The following is a 15,276-nucleotide window of genomic DNA, read 5'->3' as shown; positions in this document are numbered from 1 at the left end:
CAAAACAAACTCTCTTCCTGCTATGGCAAACCTCAGCTTGTTAGCCTGTGGGCTCTACTGTCTGTTTTGCAATCCCACTTCCTGCTGTCCAGCAGCCAAAGGATTAGTATCAAGCAAAGGATTTCAAAGTCTTGTCTGTAAATCTCTGGATCTCGTAACAGCAAAAGCTGATGAGAAAGTTCAATCGCCACTGAACAGCAGGTCATCTACCAGGAATGCCTCCTTGTTTCTGCAATATATGTTACTTATTTATATTCTGTCTTTCCAATTGGAGTTTCAAGAGAGCATGAGGCATCCTAGAGTTTAAATTCAACTGACTTTGGAGAGATTTCCAATCTTAATTTTTTTTTTTTAAGTCTCCTGAAAATCACAACTTCAAGGAGACCAATCATGCAGGCATCCCTGAAAACGCTGTTTCACATTTATTTTGTTTTGTTTATGTTTTTCTTTTTTTAATTACAATTTTACAACTTTTATGCACTTACCTGTGTAATTAGATGGGGAGGGGGGGACAGGGAATGCATTTATGTTCTTTTATTGTTTTATTATTTTCCCTCACAGCTCCTCCTTTTCAATCAGATATTCTTTGCCCTTGCCTGTGGTGATATTGCTGTGTGCTATATACCTCATATTCCATGCATATTTGCCATTTAGCCCACATTTCTAGCAAGAAGCTGATGTTTTGATCCAGTTACCCCGGATGCTGGGATGTATGTGGACGGACGAAGATAAAACACCAGGGAGACATGCCTGGAGTTTCCACTGGATCTGAGTGTACCAATGTTAATCTGATCTATTGGTTCAACTTTGAAGTGTCTTTAAATACATTATGATCTATTTCAGCAATTTTTTAAAACTATTGAAATAGACATTTGACCTTTTATTAATGTTTTAGAAATTTAAATCTCTTACCTGGTTAAGAAACTGACCAATGAAAGCATGACTTTGTTTCTGTTAAGGAGGATGCTAGTAATGGCTAAAAGTCATTGCTGCCTGAGATGCTCAGCTTTCAGAAATGGGAGTCTGTTGGTGCTGTAAGCTCAGGACACAGCAATCTCAAGATTTCCATCCATCAGTCAGCTATTCACAGGCCTCAGCTTTCACCAGGATAAGAAAATAAAGGTCTGAGTTCCATCTCAGTGAATTCCATTGCTACAAGTCTATCAATGAGACACAGACATTTTCGACTGTCTGTGCACTAACTCCTTTCTATACAGTGATCTTTAGTATTGTCAAATACATAACCTTTAATTACTAATTAAAATTCTTTCTATGAATTGTATTTAGAAAGCAAATTAAACATGTACATTTCAATCCAACAAACTACACAAACATTCATTTGGAGCATTTTGTTGGATGAAAGCTACTGATGACAAAGTTCTTACAGTCACACGAACTAGGAACTAAAAAGTAATAGGAAAATTTACTATCTGGAAAAATCTTTATTAAACATTTTAATACAATATTCGATAGTAAAAAAAAATCAAGTGATGCATATGCAGAGTTTTTTGGCAGAGATCTAGACAAGGGATGTGGTGAAATTTAGTTTACATCAAAGTTCAAAACATATTTATTACTTTACAAAGAATTATTTAGAAAATATGTACAATATCAATATCAGAGTTGTTAACAAAATTCTGAAAATAAAAATATTTCCTTCCAATGTTTTCATACACTATATACAAGAAAAGCAAAAAAAAGACTGCCTTCAGTTTAATCCCTAACTTCTGAAATAATTTGGGTCTAAAGTTTTATCATATTTATTAAATAACTTTTTATAACTGTTTTTTGCTTATGCATTTATTCGCATATTCAGGCAAGCTCTAATAAGCCAGTATTGCTCTTTGGTAAACTGCTTGTTCAATTCCAAAGTTTATTTGTTTTTTTTTTCATATTTTTTAAAGGAAATATTGACTTCTAATAGTAGTTCTCTCTATATATCAATCAATAAAGAGCAATCTCCTGGTTTATGACATATAGAGTCTGTATAATTTTTTAGAGTACCAGAAAATTATCAGAAGATATTTGGAGAAAAATTTAAATCACGAATTGCATAATCTACTAAAAATAAAAAAATAAAATGTCATCTACTATTAAAATAATAATCTACTTACAAGATTCCATCTTGCTTCTGAATTTCCTTAAAACAGCTGTTGTAAATATTAAGTAATTTTGCTCTGATGGAAAGTATTTGATTTGACAGGGATTTCTACATTAATTGTCCTTGGAGAAACATGTCCTGAATTTGTCTTACGGACTTCAGAATGCAAAATAAAACCACCAAGTAATTTTTCTAGTCCAGCAGTATTTTCAAGGCATGATATCACTAGATCAGTTCTGTATTTCTAAATTTAGTCATACAATCTGATTATATAAGATAGAAAAGGCAGATGTGGGCAGTGTAATCTGACAGTGAATTTCGCCAGATACATGAGCCTTTGAAAACACAGCTAATAAGCATGCTTTGGTACCCACTAGGGCCACCTTAAAAAATCATCACAACCTAGCAAATGTCAATATTTATTTTACAATTTTATACTACCTTACCTTCTTGGCTTGACTTTAATTTTAGTGATAATCATTACATGGTCACATTCATTGTTCCACCAAAATCCATAGTAATTGGTACACATGGCAGTTACCTTAGCACGACGAACAGGAAGAGTTCTGTCTAAATGTACATATCAGTGTAAAATGAAAGAAGTCTCTAAAAACAGACAACCTCCCTGTCAAACTTGCTTTCTGAGAACAGTAACATATGCTTGCAAAATGTAGTCTGAAAGTTTACTGAAGAGCTCCATCTCCCTATCTCTGCTGACATCATTTATTTCAATTCAGAAATGAACAAAGCAGCATCATTTTGACTATTTTCTGAGTAAAACTCACCAGTTTAGAGTATGTTCATCACTGCTTTTTGAAGGACAGATGGACACTAGATTGCTTCCATCAGCCTGAGCCAAGCAGCCTCCAGTGAAAAGCTTAGCACCTCCACTTCCACTCAGATCATAAAGCTGTATGCCAGGAAAGTAGTAAATAGATCAAAGCATAACTCCTATTTGCATTAATATACAAACTAAAACTTCATACATACAGGTTAAATTCCTAAGAAAGAAACAAAGGTGCTTTTTTTTTTTTAATAAAGTCTCTGATCCCAAACCTGACAAAATTGGATCGTTACTGGATTAATTTCTATTAGCGACACATCACTATACAACGTCTTCAGCAACTGTAGTGTCAAAAATTTGGTAACAAACTTGTTGTTTCGTCGCATCTCTGACATTATAAGACTTGATGAAGCATTCCAGCCATGGCAGGTCAGCTACAAAGAAAACCCAAATTATTTTTTAATACTCATTTCTAACTTTTATAGGAGAAAAGTATAACTTGAGCAGGTTCTTAACTAGAATATCTAAATGTATACAGCAATTAATAGGAAGAAAAATGAATTACTAATTTTTAAATTCCAATTTGTATCTTAAAATTTCCCGCACCATCTGAAATGGTGTTCAGTGACAATCTTTCAAGCCTTGCACTCCCCACCCCAGTGCCCTCTCAAAACACTTGATACCAGTAGTTGTACCATAGTATAGCACATATAAAGACTTTCCAATAATAAAACCTCATCTCCTTGTGTCTCTGAGACAATTTCATCAGTGTCAAAGGGAATATCCTTTACAGCCTTTACAATAGGGCCACTTTTTGTAAGTGAGAGACTCCAGCGTGGTGGTCACTGACAGCCACTGGAGGTTGGAGCTGTGGCAGAGAGATATATCTACCTTGGACGTGTATAGTTTAGGCAGAGCTACTTTCTGCCACAACAGAAATACTGTACAAAACCCTCTGTGACTGGATTTGGATTAAGTCTTTGCTCCATTTCCATGGATGTTTCCTGTAGCAAGAGATGCTTTAAATCAGCATGTGCATTCAAAAGTAGAATCTCACCCAAAGCATGTGCCATATGCTGAATTCCCTCTCGGTTTTCCCTAATGTGGTGTGACATTCAGTATGAGGGTGTTCTGGTTAACTTCCATATGAATAAAAATTATATGTTAGTGCCTGCATAGACATGACTGTATTCACGCATCACTGCATGCTACATGAAAATCTACTGAACCATTACTTTTCTTTCTCAAAAGGGAGTTCTACTATTAAAGAAACGTATCAAAACAAATTAATTAGAACTCTCCTTACAGTCTCCTGCATTTCTCTGTTCTGAGTTTTGCCCATGCATAAGTTAGAATTCTAAGACTTTTCACATGCAACAGCAGATTGAAAGACCCTTTCCCTTCCCATCCCCCTTTTAAAATAATGGTAAGCTGACCTAATTTTCTTCCTGGAGGACAGAGTGTATTCATGGTCATCTGCATCTTTTGCTGAAGAAAATTATTAGTTAAGATTTCAGAGGCAGGAATTTGGAAAAACTTTTCCTGGAAGAGAACAGAAAAGTATGAGATGTTACAAGAGGGGAAAGAAATCATTATCCAGAACCCTGACTGCATGTTCTTTTATCATTTAAGGAACTTAAAATTTTCCAGACAGGTAACACAACAGAAGAACTGTATTATTTCCAAAACTCTTCAGATATAGAAAAAAGAAACTCTGAAAAAAATTAATAGCCTGTATTTCAGTACCCCTGAGTATTCGGGGATTACAGAGACCCAGAAAGCAAGCATGTAGGTCTGTGTATTTAACTGGCAGATATTCCACATAAGCCTCCATTACCAGACAATGTTACAGCTGGAGTGGATGGTCAGTCTTCCCCAACAGTCCCTCACTGCAGTGAGCAGAAGATTTTGAGAGAAACAAAGTCACTTGAAAACAAGAGAATACTGCAACCTATATGCAACTGGAACTCCCTTAGTTTGAGTTTCATTTCTTGATAGTTTTAGAAACTATGGAGAAAGGCTTATAACTATGGGATACATTTCTGAATGGAGGAGTGAAATAAAGAATGGAACACTGAAATGTTAAATAAACCTTTTCTGTGTATTTTTACACCATATACAGTAAGCATGACTCACAAAACTCCCATTTTATTCTTTCCAAGTTTGTTACCTGATTTTGTATCTCTAAAGGCTCATCATCTTATACCTTCTCAAAGTGAACTAAGGTTTTCAATGGCAATTTCTCATTTTTGTTAAAAGATACAAATACAGAATAATCTGCCTTAGTATGATTTTTGTATGACATGTTTAATAGAAGTGATCAGAAGGTAGCGGATAATCCAGCAGCAAAATTTACACAGATTACTTTCTCTCACTGTTCCAATTCTTCTGACTGTAAAACTTTTCATTTTTTTCCTTCAGTGACTTTTCCTACAAAGAGGAGAGGAAATAAAAGAACTGAGAGCATTCCTACAGAAGCGTGACTGGAAATCAGCGTAAAGCTGCACTTCAAAATAGCCCAGTTCCTTCTCAGGTGGTGCTGAAGGACGGGAGTTTAGGCTTGGAAGGTATTGGCTTGTCTTTAAAGTACCACCGGCAGGAATGCTAGCAGCTGACACTTCAGAAGAAACTGTGGCGTTTTTCCCCTGCAGCTAAGCTGCAGTCCTGAGCAGTATTTGATAAGAATCTGAGCTACTCAGAGGTAGAGATTTTTGGAATTCTGCATCAAGAGATAGTTTAAAATCCTCTCCCTCACCTTCCTTTCACAGTTTAGTTTCTCTATATAAAAAGGAAAAAGGACAGAAGAAGGAAAAGATGACTAGCTGAAAAGGAGATCGCAGTCTTTGACCTCCTTTGCTGCTAATACGCTCTGTATTTTGAAGAAAATACACTTACATATTATTTTTACTTACAGTCTTAAAATTAAACAAGGAAGAGTATTGCCTCCAAAGTTCCATTCAAAGCCATTTAGTACAATGGCAGAAAATATGCAGATATATACAAATGAAATAGCATTGCTGTGGGAAAAAAAAAAAATCCCACTAAATTGTTTCTCTGTCCCATTTTGGACAAAGTTATAACTCTGAAGTTCCACTACACTGACTATTTTCCACTTGGGTAGACAGATTACTCCAAATGTGTATTGTGAGATCCTCATACTCCCAGCGATGAATCGCTGGAATAAGAAAACACACAAATGCACTTACAGGAGGACAAAAAGTACAACGTAATACTAATCTATTTTAGATTATAATTCTCTTGTTTACCAAGTTGTTCTCACTTTTTTATAATTTTCTCTTTTCAAAATCATATATACCATCTCAAAATTCAGAGTAATAACTGAGTGTGTGCATGTGTACGTAAAAAACAAATCGACCACACAAAAAAACCCCAAAAGGTAAGAGAAAAGGGAAAAACCTGTAAAGTACAAAGCAACAGATATTTCTACTGCACACAAAATGCACGTAAAGGAGTAAATTCATTAAGGAGGATGCTAGATGTATGTGATTCTTCAGCCCTAAAGTGAAGATACAAGAACCAACGAACGGTTCTTGTCAGTCAGAAATCCTCCACCTTCATCATTGCAAAAAATTCTTACTCAAACCATCTTTGTGCATTAAACCACTAATCTAATAATAAAGGTTATGAATTAGAGTAAAAACAAAAGAAATAAAAAAAATCCTGAGAGTAATTTATTGATATTAGTTTACTGTCAAAATGAGAGATGTCCAAAGTAGATTCTGCAGGGGATTGTTTTATGTCTGGTGAATTTGAGATTTTTCATTAGTGACATGCTTTATGGAATAGCAAAATAGGCCCACTATCTTTACAGACAAAATCAAGCTGGGGGAACTGTAAGTATACAGGAGTAAAGAATTAGAATTTATTTTTTACAAACTTGAGAGTTAGTGGGGCAAAAAAACCAAACCTCACACACTTTCCACCAGATACATGTATAAAATTCTGCTTTTAAGCAAGCCAAATCAACTGCTCAAACAAAGAATAAGAAATAATTTCTTAAAGCCAAGGTTCTACTCAGAGATGAAGGGATGATACCATGAACCAATATGCAAGAAATTAACTGATCATCATACTGGTTTATACATATAGAAGCATTATCTGGCAATGCCTCATGCTAGGGTATCGTTTTAGAACTTCAACGAAGATGTGGGCCACCTGGGAAGAATCCAGAAGAACAGCAGAGAGGATGGTCAAAGTTTTCAAAGAACTTGGATATAGATGAAAGACTCTGATATGAAAAAAACCTCTTATATGGAAGAAGATAGAATAAACGGTGTTTTTTTAGGCTTCAGAAGGTAAAATAATTATCCAGTGTAGAGTGACAGGAAAACCATCCGTTCTTCAACATGTCGGCAGGACTGGCCTTAAGTTGCTTCAGAGAAAACTGATGATAGGTTAATTCTAAGGTTAGCAAAGTAGTTGAATAAACTGCTCTTGAAATCAAAGACAAATATCTGTATAGCTATAGCTAAGTCCTGCCTAGGTTCAGGGGAAGGAAGGCCTCTTTTACCTCATGGTCATATGAAACAAAAATCAAGAATTACTGGATGGATAGATGATACTGAGAGTTAAAAAGAGGTAATGAGATTTTGAACTAATCCAGAATTTACCTGCATAAATCCTGAAACACTCCCATCATTCATAGCATCCTGGCTGCATAATTTAACATTGTCAATAAAAGAGAAATTAAGCCATGGAAATGTATAAAAGTCTACGGAAATACCAAATAATCTATGTACAAGCTTTAGTTTCGTCTGTATGCTTTGATATTCTATACTCTGTTATTTTATTGAAAAATTACTAAAAATTTCATCCTGTGCGTTTTCATTGATGGACAGTATTAATAACATTACAGCACTTGTAACTGTCTCAGCAAAACACTATAGGTAACACAGAATGAATATGTCTGTATATACATTTGCTATTTTAAAAACAAGTAAAATCCAAACCTACATAATCTGTAGAATCTACCTTTAAGCTAGATTTACTTACATAATCAAAAAGGTATGCATTTAGTGCTCCTGTTCCATCAACCAGTGTAAACTTCATAATAAAAACATACTGGAGCAGCTCAATACCTAAAACTGAAGAAAAAAAAAATTATCTTTTTCTTAGAGTGAATATGCAAGATAAACCATAACAACTCAAGTTGACAACATCCCTCCTTTAATAGCAACTGACTTTGTATACTGTCATTAAAAGTATAAATTGACAGGCTAAAAAACGAGAGGCTCTGAATAGCAAAATATGGTTCGTATTTTGAGAGCACATGGCAGTTTGTCTAGAAACACTTTTATAGATGAGCCTACAAAAATGCAGAAAGGTTTTTAAGTACTTATTCTCATTCTACTAAAAAAAATGCTAATATTTGCTTAGATCTGAGATCCTACTTTGGTAGGACCCTCCTCCTACTGTTCTTTCATCTATGGAAGATTAAAAAGGAGACTTGCTCTTACTTCAGTGATAAGATAGCATTCCATCTGAAAATACGTCTGCTGAGGAAATTTGTTCTCATATGATGTAGTAAAAGCTACCAGGCAAAGTCTTATTCAGAAAAACTTTGCTGGCAGTTCTGAAAATATTGCAGCATAAGTAAATGACTACAGTCATTCTCTCACTGGCAGCAGTAACTGTTATGCTGCAAATATAAAATACTTTAAACATACAAAGTTACTGCGACTTTGCATTAGTCTTTTCTGGGCACATCTGCTTAAACTACTAGCCAGTCATTTTATGTTCAACTGATCTGATATACTTGCAAGTTACTCTTTAGTCTGATGATATGTATGATAAAAGACTAATACACATAAAGCAGTTCAAATGCCAGAAAGCATTTAATGAATATTGTTTTCACTTTGAGAATTAAATGTCAATCACAGGTGCTGTAACACTGTCAGTCATATATTACTTTACATTTATTTAAAAGATTATAACTATGGCAGTTTATTTCAGAGAACCACTATATTGCTCTAATAGTTTTTTCTTTTATAAAGTCTTTACCAAGCTCAGATACTGCTAGATATTCCAACTTAATATGTTAGAACATGAATTGGTAAACATGAAAATATTCTTTTTCCTTTATGTGTCACAAAGTTTTAAGCTCCATTTTACCTCCAGAATTTGAATGTGTTAACTACATGAAGTAACACAAGGAACACAAAAAGTATGAAACACACGTATAAGTTACAGTATAATTCCTTTCATTTGAATATTATTTCTTGCAGGCTTTCTGGAATACGCTTAGCATTGATAAGACTTACAGAAGATAAGTCTAACTAGTCACTAAACAAGACTCTCTTCAGTTCAGGTCAGAAAAACTGTATCTTCAAAAAGAAAAGCAAGACTAACTTCTAGCAAGAATGTACACAGTCTAAAAATGACATCTGCAACTAAAAATTCATCACATCCCTACTACAATAGGTGTTACTAATGATACCTACGGCAGAAGAAATGTGTTACTAGTGATACCTATGGTAGAAAACACTAATCAACATATAAAATAATTTAATTCATACTCTAATGGTTTTGAAAGTAAGTATGTTGTTTTAACTGGTAAAAGATGAATAAATTTTACAGCTTTATACTCAAGTAAAACCATAAATTACATGCTTTCTGTACAAAACTGCAACCCAGAAACCAAACTATTTCATATAAACACTTCAGAATCAAGGCACAAAAGTATTTTAGGACAATATCACGTCAGCTGACCTTGTGCTATTTCAGTTGGTTCCCATGATGGTCGTTGTTCTGCCGCAATGAAGCTTAGACTCTTCATAGGCTTTGGAGTTGAACACTGCTTGCATCTAGTATTTAAAACAAGATACTGAGACTAACCAAACATTGATATATTTACACCAGAAGCTTTCTGCAACGGTGAAAAAAAACCCCAACCATTCTGATTTCCTTAGTCAGTTGGAGTGCAAAAGTATTTCTATTGCTGTTTAAAATAACTTTTTTACCAGATGCACAAGCTTTAGATCACACCAGAACCCTTAATGCTGCTTTTGAATTATCCCTGAAAAGAAATCAATCATGTTGGTCTGGAAAGACTCCCTCAGTGAACAGGAAGGAGGAAAAGTGCACATTAAGGCTGAAAAAGCTGGAGTTGTTCAGCCTGCAGAAGAGAAGGCTCTAGGGAGACCTTATTGCAGCCTTTCAGTATATAAAGGGGGCTTATAAGAAAGATGGAGAGAGACTCTTTACTAAGGCCCATAGTGACAGGACAAGGGGGAACAATTTTAAACGGAAAGAGGGTTGATTTAGATTGTACAGAAGAAGAAATTATTTATGATAAAGACAGTGAGACACTGGAACAGGTTGCCCAGAGAAGTTGTGAATGCTCCATCCCTGGAAGTGTTCAAGATCAGGATGGATGGGGCTTTGAGCAACCTCATCTAGTGGAAGGTGTCCCTGCCCATGGAACAGCGGCTGGACTAGATGATCTTTAAAGGTCCCTTCCAACTCAAACCGTTCTACAATTCTAAGATCACTACATTGCTAAACATACATTCATATGTCACTACTTTGCTGTTTAACAATACAAACATCATCTCACTTTGTAAAAGCAAGAATGAATCTCAACTTGTAGAACATTCCGAATACACAACAGGGTTAGAGGAGAAATTTGGCTTTAACTATGCTGAAAAATATTAACTATGACTTATTAAAACAATTTCTTTTATTACTGGTGTATTTACACCAGTAATTATAAATTTTACATGTGACATAGTAAGAAAATGCTGCAAGAGGATGAAAATACAGCAGAACTGTTTTCAAAATTGTTCTCATTTGCCTCAAGAAATAAAATTATAGAACGTTTTCTTCAAAATAAGCTTCTGTGCTAGTATATTACAGTTAGAACTTAAAAAAGACATTTACTACCTTTCAGAATTACACGCAAAACTTGTCATAAAAATCAATAGCACTAGTTCTGTTCAAGCAACATAAAGCTAAGCTCAATGAATTTACTTTTTTCCTTTAAAAAAAATACATCCAGACTCCAATAAAGTAACTTAGCTGTGAATTCTGGTGTTTGCATGCAAGTGTGTGTGTGTTTATTTTTATATATATATATATATGAGAATATAGGGGTATATATTTATGAGCATATGCATGCATATGGACATATAAAAATATTTATACAGGTATTCAAGCTCATTCCTGTAGCAACAACTTTGCTTTTCATTGTACTATACAGAATCTTTTTTAGACTTTGCTAAGTATATGCTACTGCTAAAAAAGCACGCGGAACAAATCTCTGAAATGTCAACATCCTTGCGAGGTTCCTTCCTTCTACCCTATAAACAATCCTGGAATATCTTATAGAGCACTGGCTTTTAAAAGGCAGCCATTTAAACAGAGAATGATGTCTGAAGGTGAGTTGTGAGTAGCTGGGGAAATACATGGATTATGAAAACGCAAGGGGAAACACTTCGTACTGGTGAAGAACCTATCCCTGTAGGAATACTCATATACTGCCTTTATTTAAAAAATCTGTGGCCAGTCATATCTGGAAAGGTCAAAAAAATATATGACAAAGAGAAATAACTATCTGTTTTCATTTTATCAGGCCCTTATGGGAAACTTTAAGGTTCACGCGAAACATGCAATATTTCTGCACAGAAATTTTTTTTCCTGCCTACAGGACTGAAGTAGTACAACACAGCACTCTGCTTGAACTTATTAGGACTGGTGAGAGGGAGGACTCAATAGCTGGCATGAAGTAGACTGGTATTTCTGAGCTCTGTAACTGTGTGCTGCGGTGCAGTACTGGGAGAACATACTGCTGCTGGCTCTCATTGAGGAGGAACACGGTATTGCATGGCATAGTGCAGATACCAGACCTGGATGTGTGTACCACATTCCACAGCCTTGGAACTGTGGAATTCAGAAAGCCGTTGAAGTTGTGTCTACAGTGAGTGACATCCACAAATAGGTAAGGCACTTTGCAGTGTTGTGAATCTCAATAAACGGCAAACGGTGAGGAAAGGCTGTCCAAAATCCCTTATTCCTTCCAAAACTTAAGCTTTCCCAACACTAAAAATGAGAGAGAGAATGAGGTATGGCTTGAAAGCCTGAAATTATTTTCTGGGTCTCTATTTAAATATTACCTGTGTACAAAAAACACAGAACACAGTTTTAAAGCAACATATGTTTTGACTTGAGTCTAATGAATAAGACCATAAAATGGTATTTTTCTGGCCAAAAAAATGGAAGATACAGACTAAAAGAGGAAGATTTAGGCATTTTGCAGTCTAAAGAGACTCGTATATACATTTCCATCTCTGTAGTATACTGCACTACCCATACACTACAGGTAAGACTGAACCTGGGGTGCTGTGTAATGAAAGGCTAAGATTTACAGAGCAAGATATGAGGTAGTAGTATGGCATTTCATCCCTGATCTCAGTACTCCTGATCATGATATGTATGTTGTATCAAAGAATCTTTGGGTAAGTTATCCCTTGAGCACTGTGGTTTGAATTACTGAAGAAAATTCTATCTATCTATTACTGCAACTACCAAAATATCAACAAATACTTTTAACCTACCCATAATATTTTATGTTGCCTTGTAAAAGAAAAGGAGCTGAAAGATCTAATAATTCAAGATCATCTTCTGTGGATCTCACAGGAATAACACATTTAAATCTTTTTGCAAGCTTCCAGACTTCTTTTAGAGTTCCACCTATTAAAAACAGAAAAAACATGTTTTTTTAAACTGTAATCAGGAATACATTGAACAGCTTGCATTCACTGGCTGATCAGATGTTGATTTCTGGACCTTCAATGAAAATTGAGACCCACTATGGAAAACTGAAAAAAATGGTCCATAACCTTCTCACTCTTACTCAACAACAGACTCAATAAGAATCAAAGATAGACATTTATTAGAGCAGATGCCTTAATATCTTCCTTGTAGTTATCACTACAACCATGAAGTCACGTTCAGTTAGCATCATTTTCATATAATTTCTCCTAGGACTTTACTAGCAATTTTCTTGGGGGTGGGGAGAATAAACTGACCTTTTACAATTGCTCTTTAAGTAACTGTTTTTTCAGCTTTTAAGTGGGAAAAATTTATTAATTTTTAACAAGCAGTTTACGAAGAAGTAGTTATTCAACCATGTCATAATTTACATGAGGTAGGAAATGCAGAACCCCAAACGTCATGCTAATTTGAGTGCTACGAAACTGGGACCATGCTAGGAACACAGCAGAGATTTGATATATTACAGTTGGAACTCCGAGATTTCGCAATCCCAGTGACAGGAAAAAGTTCTTTCAAATTTATTATAAATCACAGGATAACCTGCCTTCAGTCTCTGTCGTATGGACTGCAAAACTGATTACAGAATCTTTCTGACGTGGAAAGATTTACAGTGGAAATGGGGTACGTTTATTAATTTAACACACAGAGAACAGTTATTTGGAAATAGTTCAATAAAAATATATAATTTAATAAGCTCATGAAGAGCAATAAGAAAAAGTGAGCAAACTGTTGTAATATAACTACATTCTACAACTGTGTTGTTTACCACTAACTATAACTAAGATGTTTCAAAGACTCTATGAAAAGTAATTATGACACTGGATTGTAAAACATTTATTACATATATTTGTTACTTGTATTGCAGAGGTAACTAGAGAAGAAAATAAAATCAATAAAATTATACTATTACTGGTGATGAAAAAATGCACAATGACATGAAACTTCCTCAATGAACTTAACTTCTATTAAAAAAAAAAAAAAGAAAATAGAGGCACAGATATTTGAAATAGCTTCCTGAAAGGTTAGAAAACAAAGGTCCTCCAAGTACAGTGACACAGATAAAGCCTCTCCTATACAGTTGAACTCTCATTCAAGGGACTAACATACAAAATTCAGGGTAGTTAGACTGACATTGCTAAAAGGTCTCCGGAATTTCAACTTTGCTGTAATAGGAAGTTACATCGAGCAAATGTATTCTTGCATAAAACATTGAGAATTACCAGGGGTTGACAATGACATGAGTCAGTGATTTCATGTACAAATAGTGAGGATATACAAGGAGTATTAACCTACCTGTTAACCATAACATTTCCCTCTTCAGTTCAACTGATCTGTAGCAACGGTTATGGATTCCCCTAACTCCCTGTGGAGGGTCATGTAAATTTTGTCCATTATCCAACTATTTACTCAATTCCAGCCCAATACATGCCAAACACTCAAAAAGAAGTCCTTGCTTCAGCATAATGATTACAGGGAAGAATACTGTGTTGTAGAAGAGCAAATTGCTTGCATTTAATAAATGAGAAGAATCTAGACGAAGTCTGTCTAATAAATGTCATAATGTATTTGGCCGTTGAGGGTTGTCTGTATCTGGAAAAGTGTTGGGAGGAGAAAAAAAATTTCTAGGGAGACTCCAAAACGTACACCTCCAAAAACTTAAATGTAAAAATTAAAATAGCATGTAGCTTTGGCAAGGTTCATGATCAATATTCTGGGAGAAAAGTCCTAAAACACTGATTATGCCTTTTCCTTATCCTCCAATATGAAGCCATACATCCACATATACACACACTTAGCTGCTGGCACTTCAATATTTGGAAAAGATTTACCAAGTTATATCGTTCAGTTATTGTAGGAAAATAGAGTAGAAATAGATTCTTTTTTCTTTTGTTTTCAACAAAGATAAGGTTATATTAGAAAAAAAAAAAGAATCCAGTTTGGAACATGTCAGAAATAAAAGCAGCTATCAGAACTAGCTGAATACAAAACAAAGCAGAAAACAGAAGGGGTTTTGTCATCGACCCTTACACAAAGGATCACCTGACTTACATTTGCTCATTCACATCACTACTTAAGCACAACTGAAAACTTTGTTTTAAACTTGGAATGACATTATATGCAATTATTTATTACTTTTATTCTATTCAAAACATTCCTTATTAGTATTGGTGCTAAATTGCTCTGTTTAAAGTTGAGCGGCTGTTTTTCTTCCCTCAGGAAATCTGATAAAAAAGAAACAAAACCAAAAAAATCTTCATGCTGTGAGCTCTATTACTCTGAAACAACACTGACATCCAGAGGCTGACAAAGTTAATTGTAAGCGTGTATTATCAGAAGCCTTCCAAAACCCTTCCACATCAAGACTAAAACCAGTTTTTTTTTTCTGGAAGATTCAGCAAGTTTTCAAATCAGAACTGAAAAATCAGTAAGCATACGTAGAAAAAAACACATGTTCAGATGGTAATTTTAGCAGAATCAACAATAAACTTATTGGTATAGCTTTAAAATAGGCAGAAGCACCTTACAAGATCTTCACAGATGACTATTTCCTGTTTGCACAACAGTAACTTAAAGTTTCAGCTGAGTTTTTATTTTCTTT

At 34.9% G+C, this 15,276-nt stretch overlaps 1 protein-coding gene across 6 annotated transcripts in view; it reads right to left on the bottom strand.

The window, feature by feature from the left end:
- Positions 1-1,470: 1,470 nt before the first annotated feature.
- POT1 (protection of telomeres 1) overlaps positions 1,471-15,276 on the bottom strand; it is a 555,480-nt gene continuing 541,674 nt past the window's right edge. For all 6 annotated transcript variants that reach the window (XM_086610452.1, XM_086610455.1, XM_086610454.1 and 3 more), the window contains 5 exons: positions 12,458-12,593; positions 9,615-9,709; positions 7,899-7,990; positions 4,322-4,427; positions 1,471-3,319 (listed from right to left, as the gene is read on the bottom strand). In XM_086610452.1, the coding sequence (XP_086466578.1) occupies positions 3,207-3,319; positions 4,322-4,427; positions 7,899-7,990; positions 9,615-9,709; positions 12,458-12,593 (542 nt within the window). In that variant the 3' untranslated portion in view covers positions 1,471-3,206. The remainder of the gene's footprint in view (positions 3,320-4,321; positions 4,428-7,898; positions 7,991-9,614; positions 9,710-12,457; positions 12,594-15,276) is intronic.

Source organism: Tauraco erythrolophus, chromosome 4, assembly GCF_009769465.1.
Source record: "Tauraco erythrolophus isolate bTauEry1 chromosome 4, bTauEry1.pri, whole genome shotgun sequence".
NCBI lineage: Eukaryota > Metazoa > Chordata > Aves > Musophagiformes > Musophagidae > Tauraco > Tauraco erythrolophus.
Note: the sequence above shows the minus strand (reverse complement) of the source record. Positions and strands in the feature narration are given on the sequence as shown.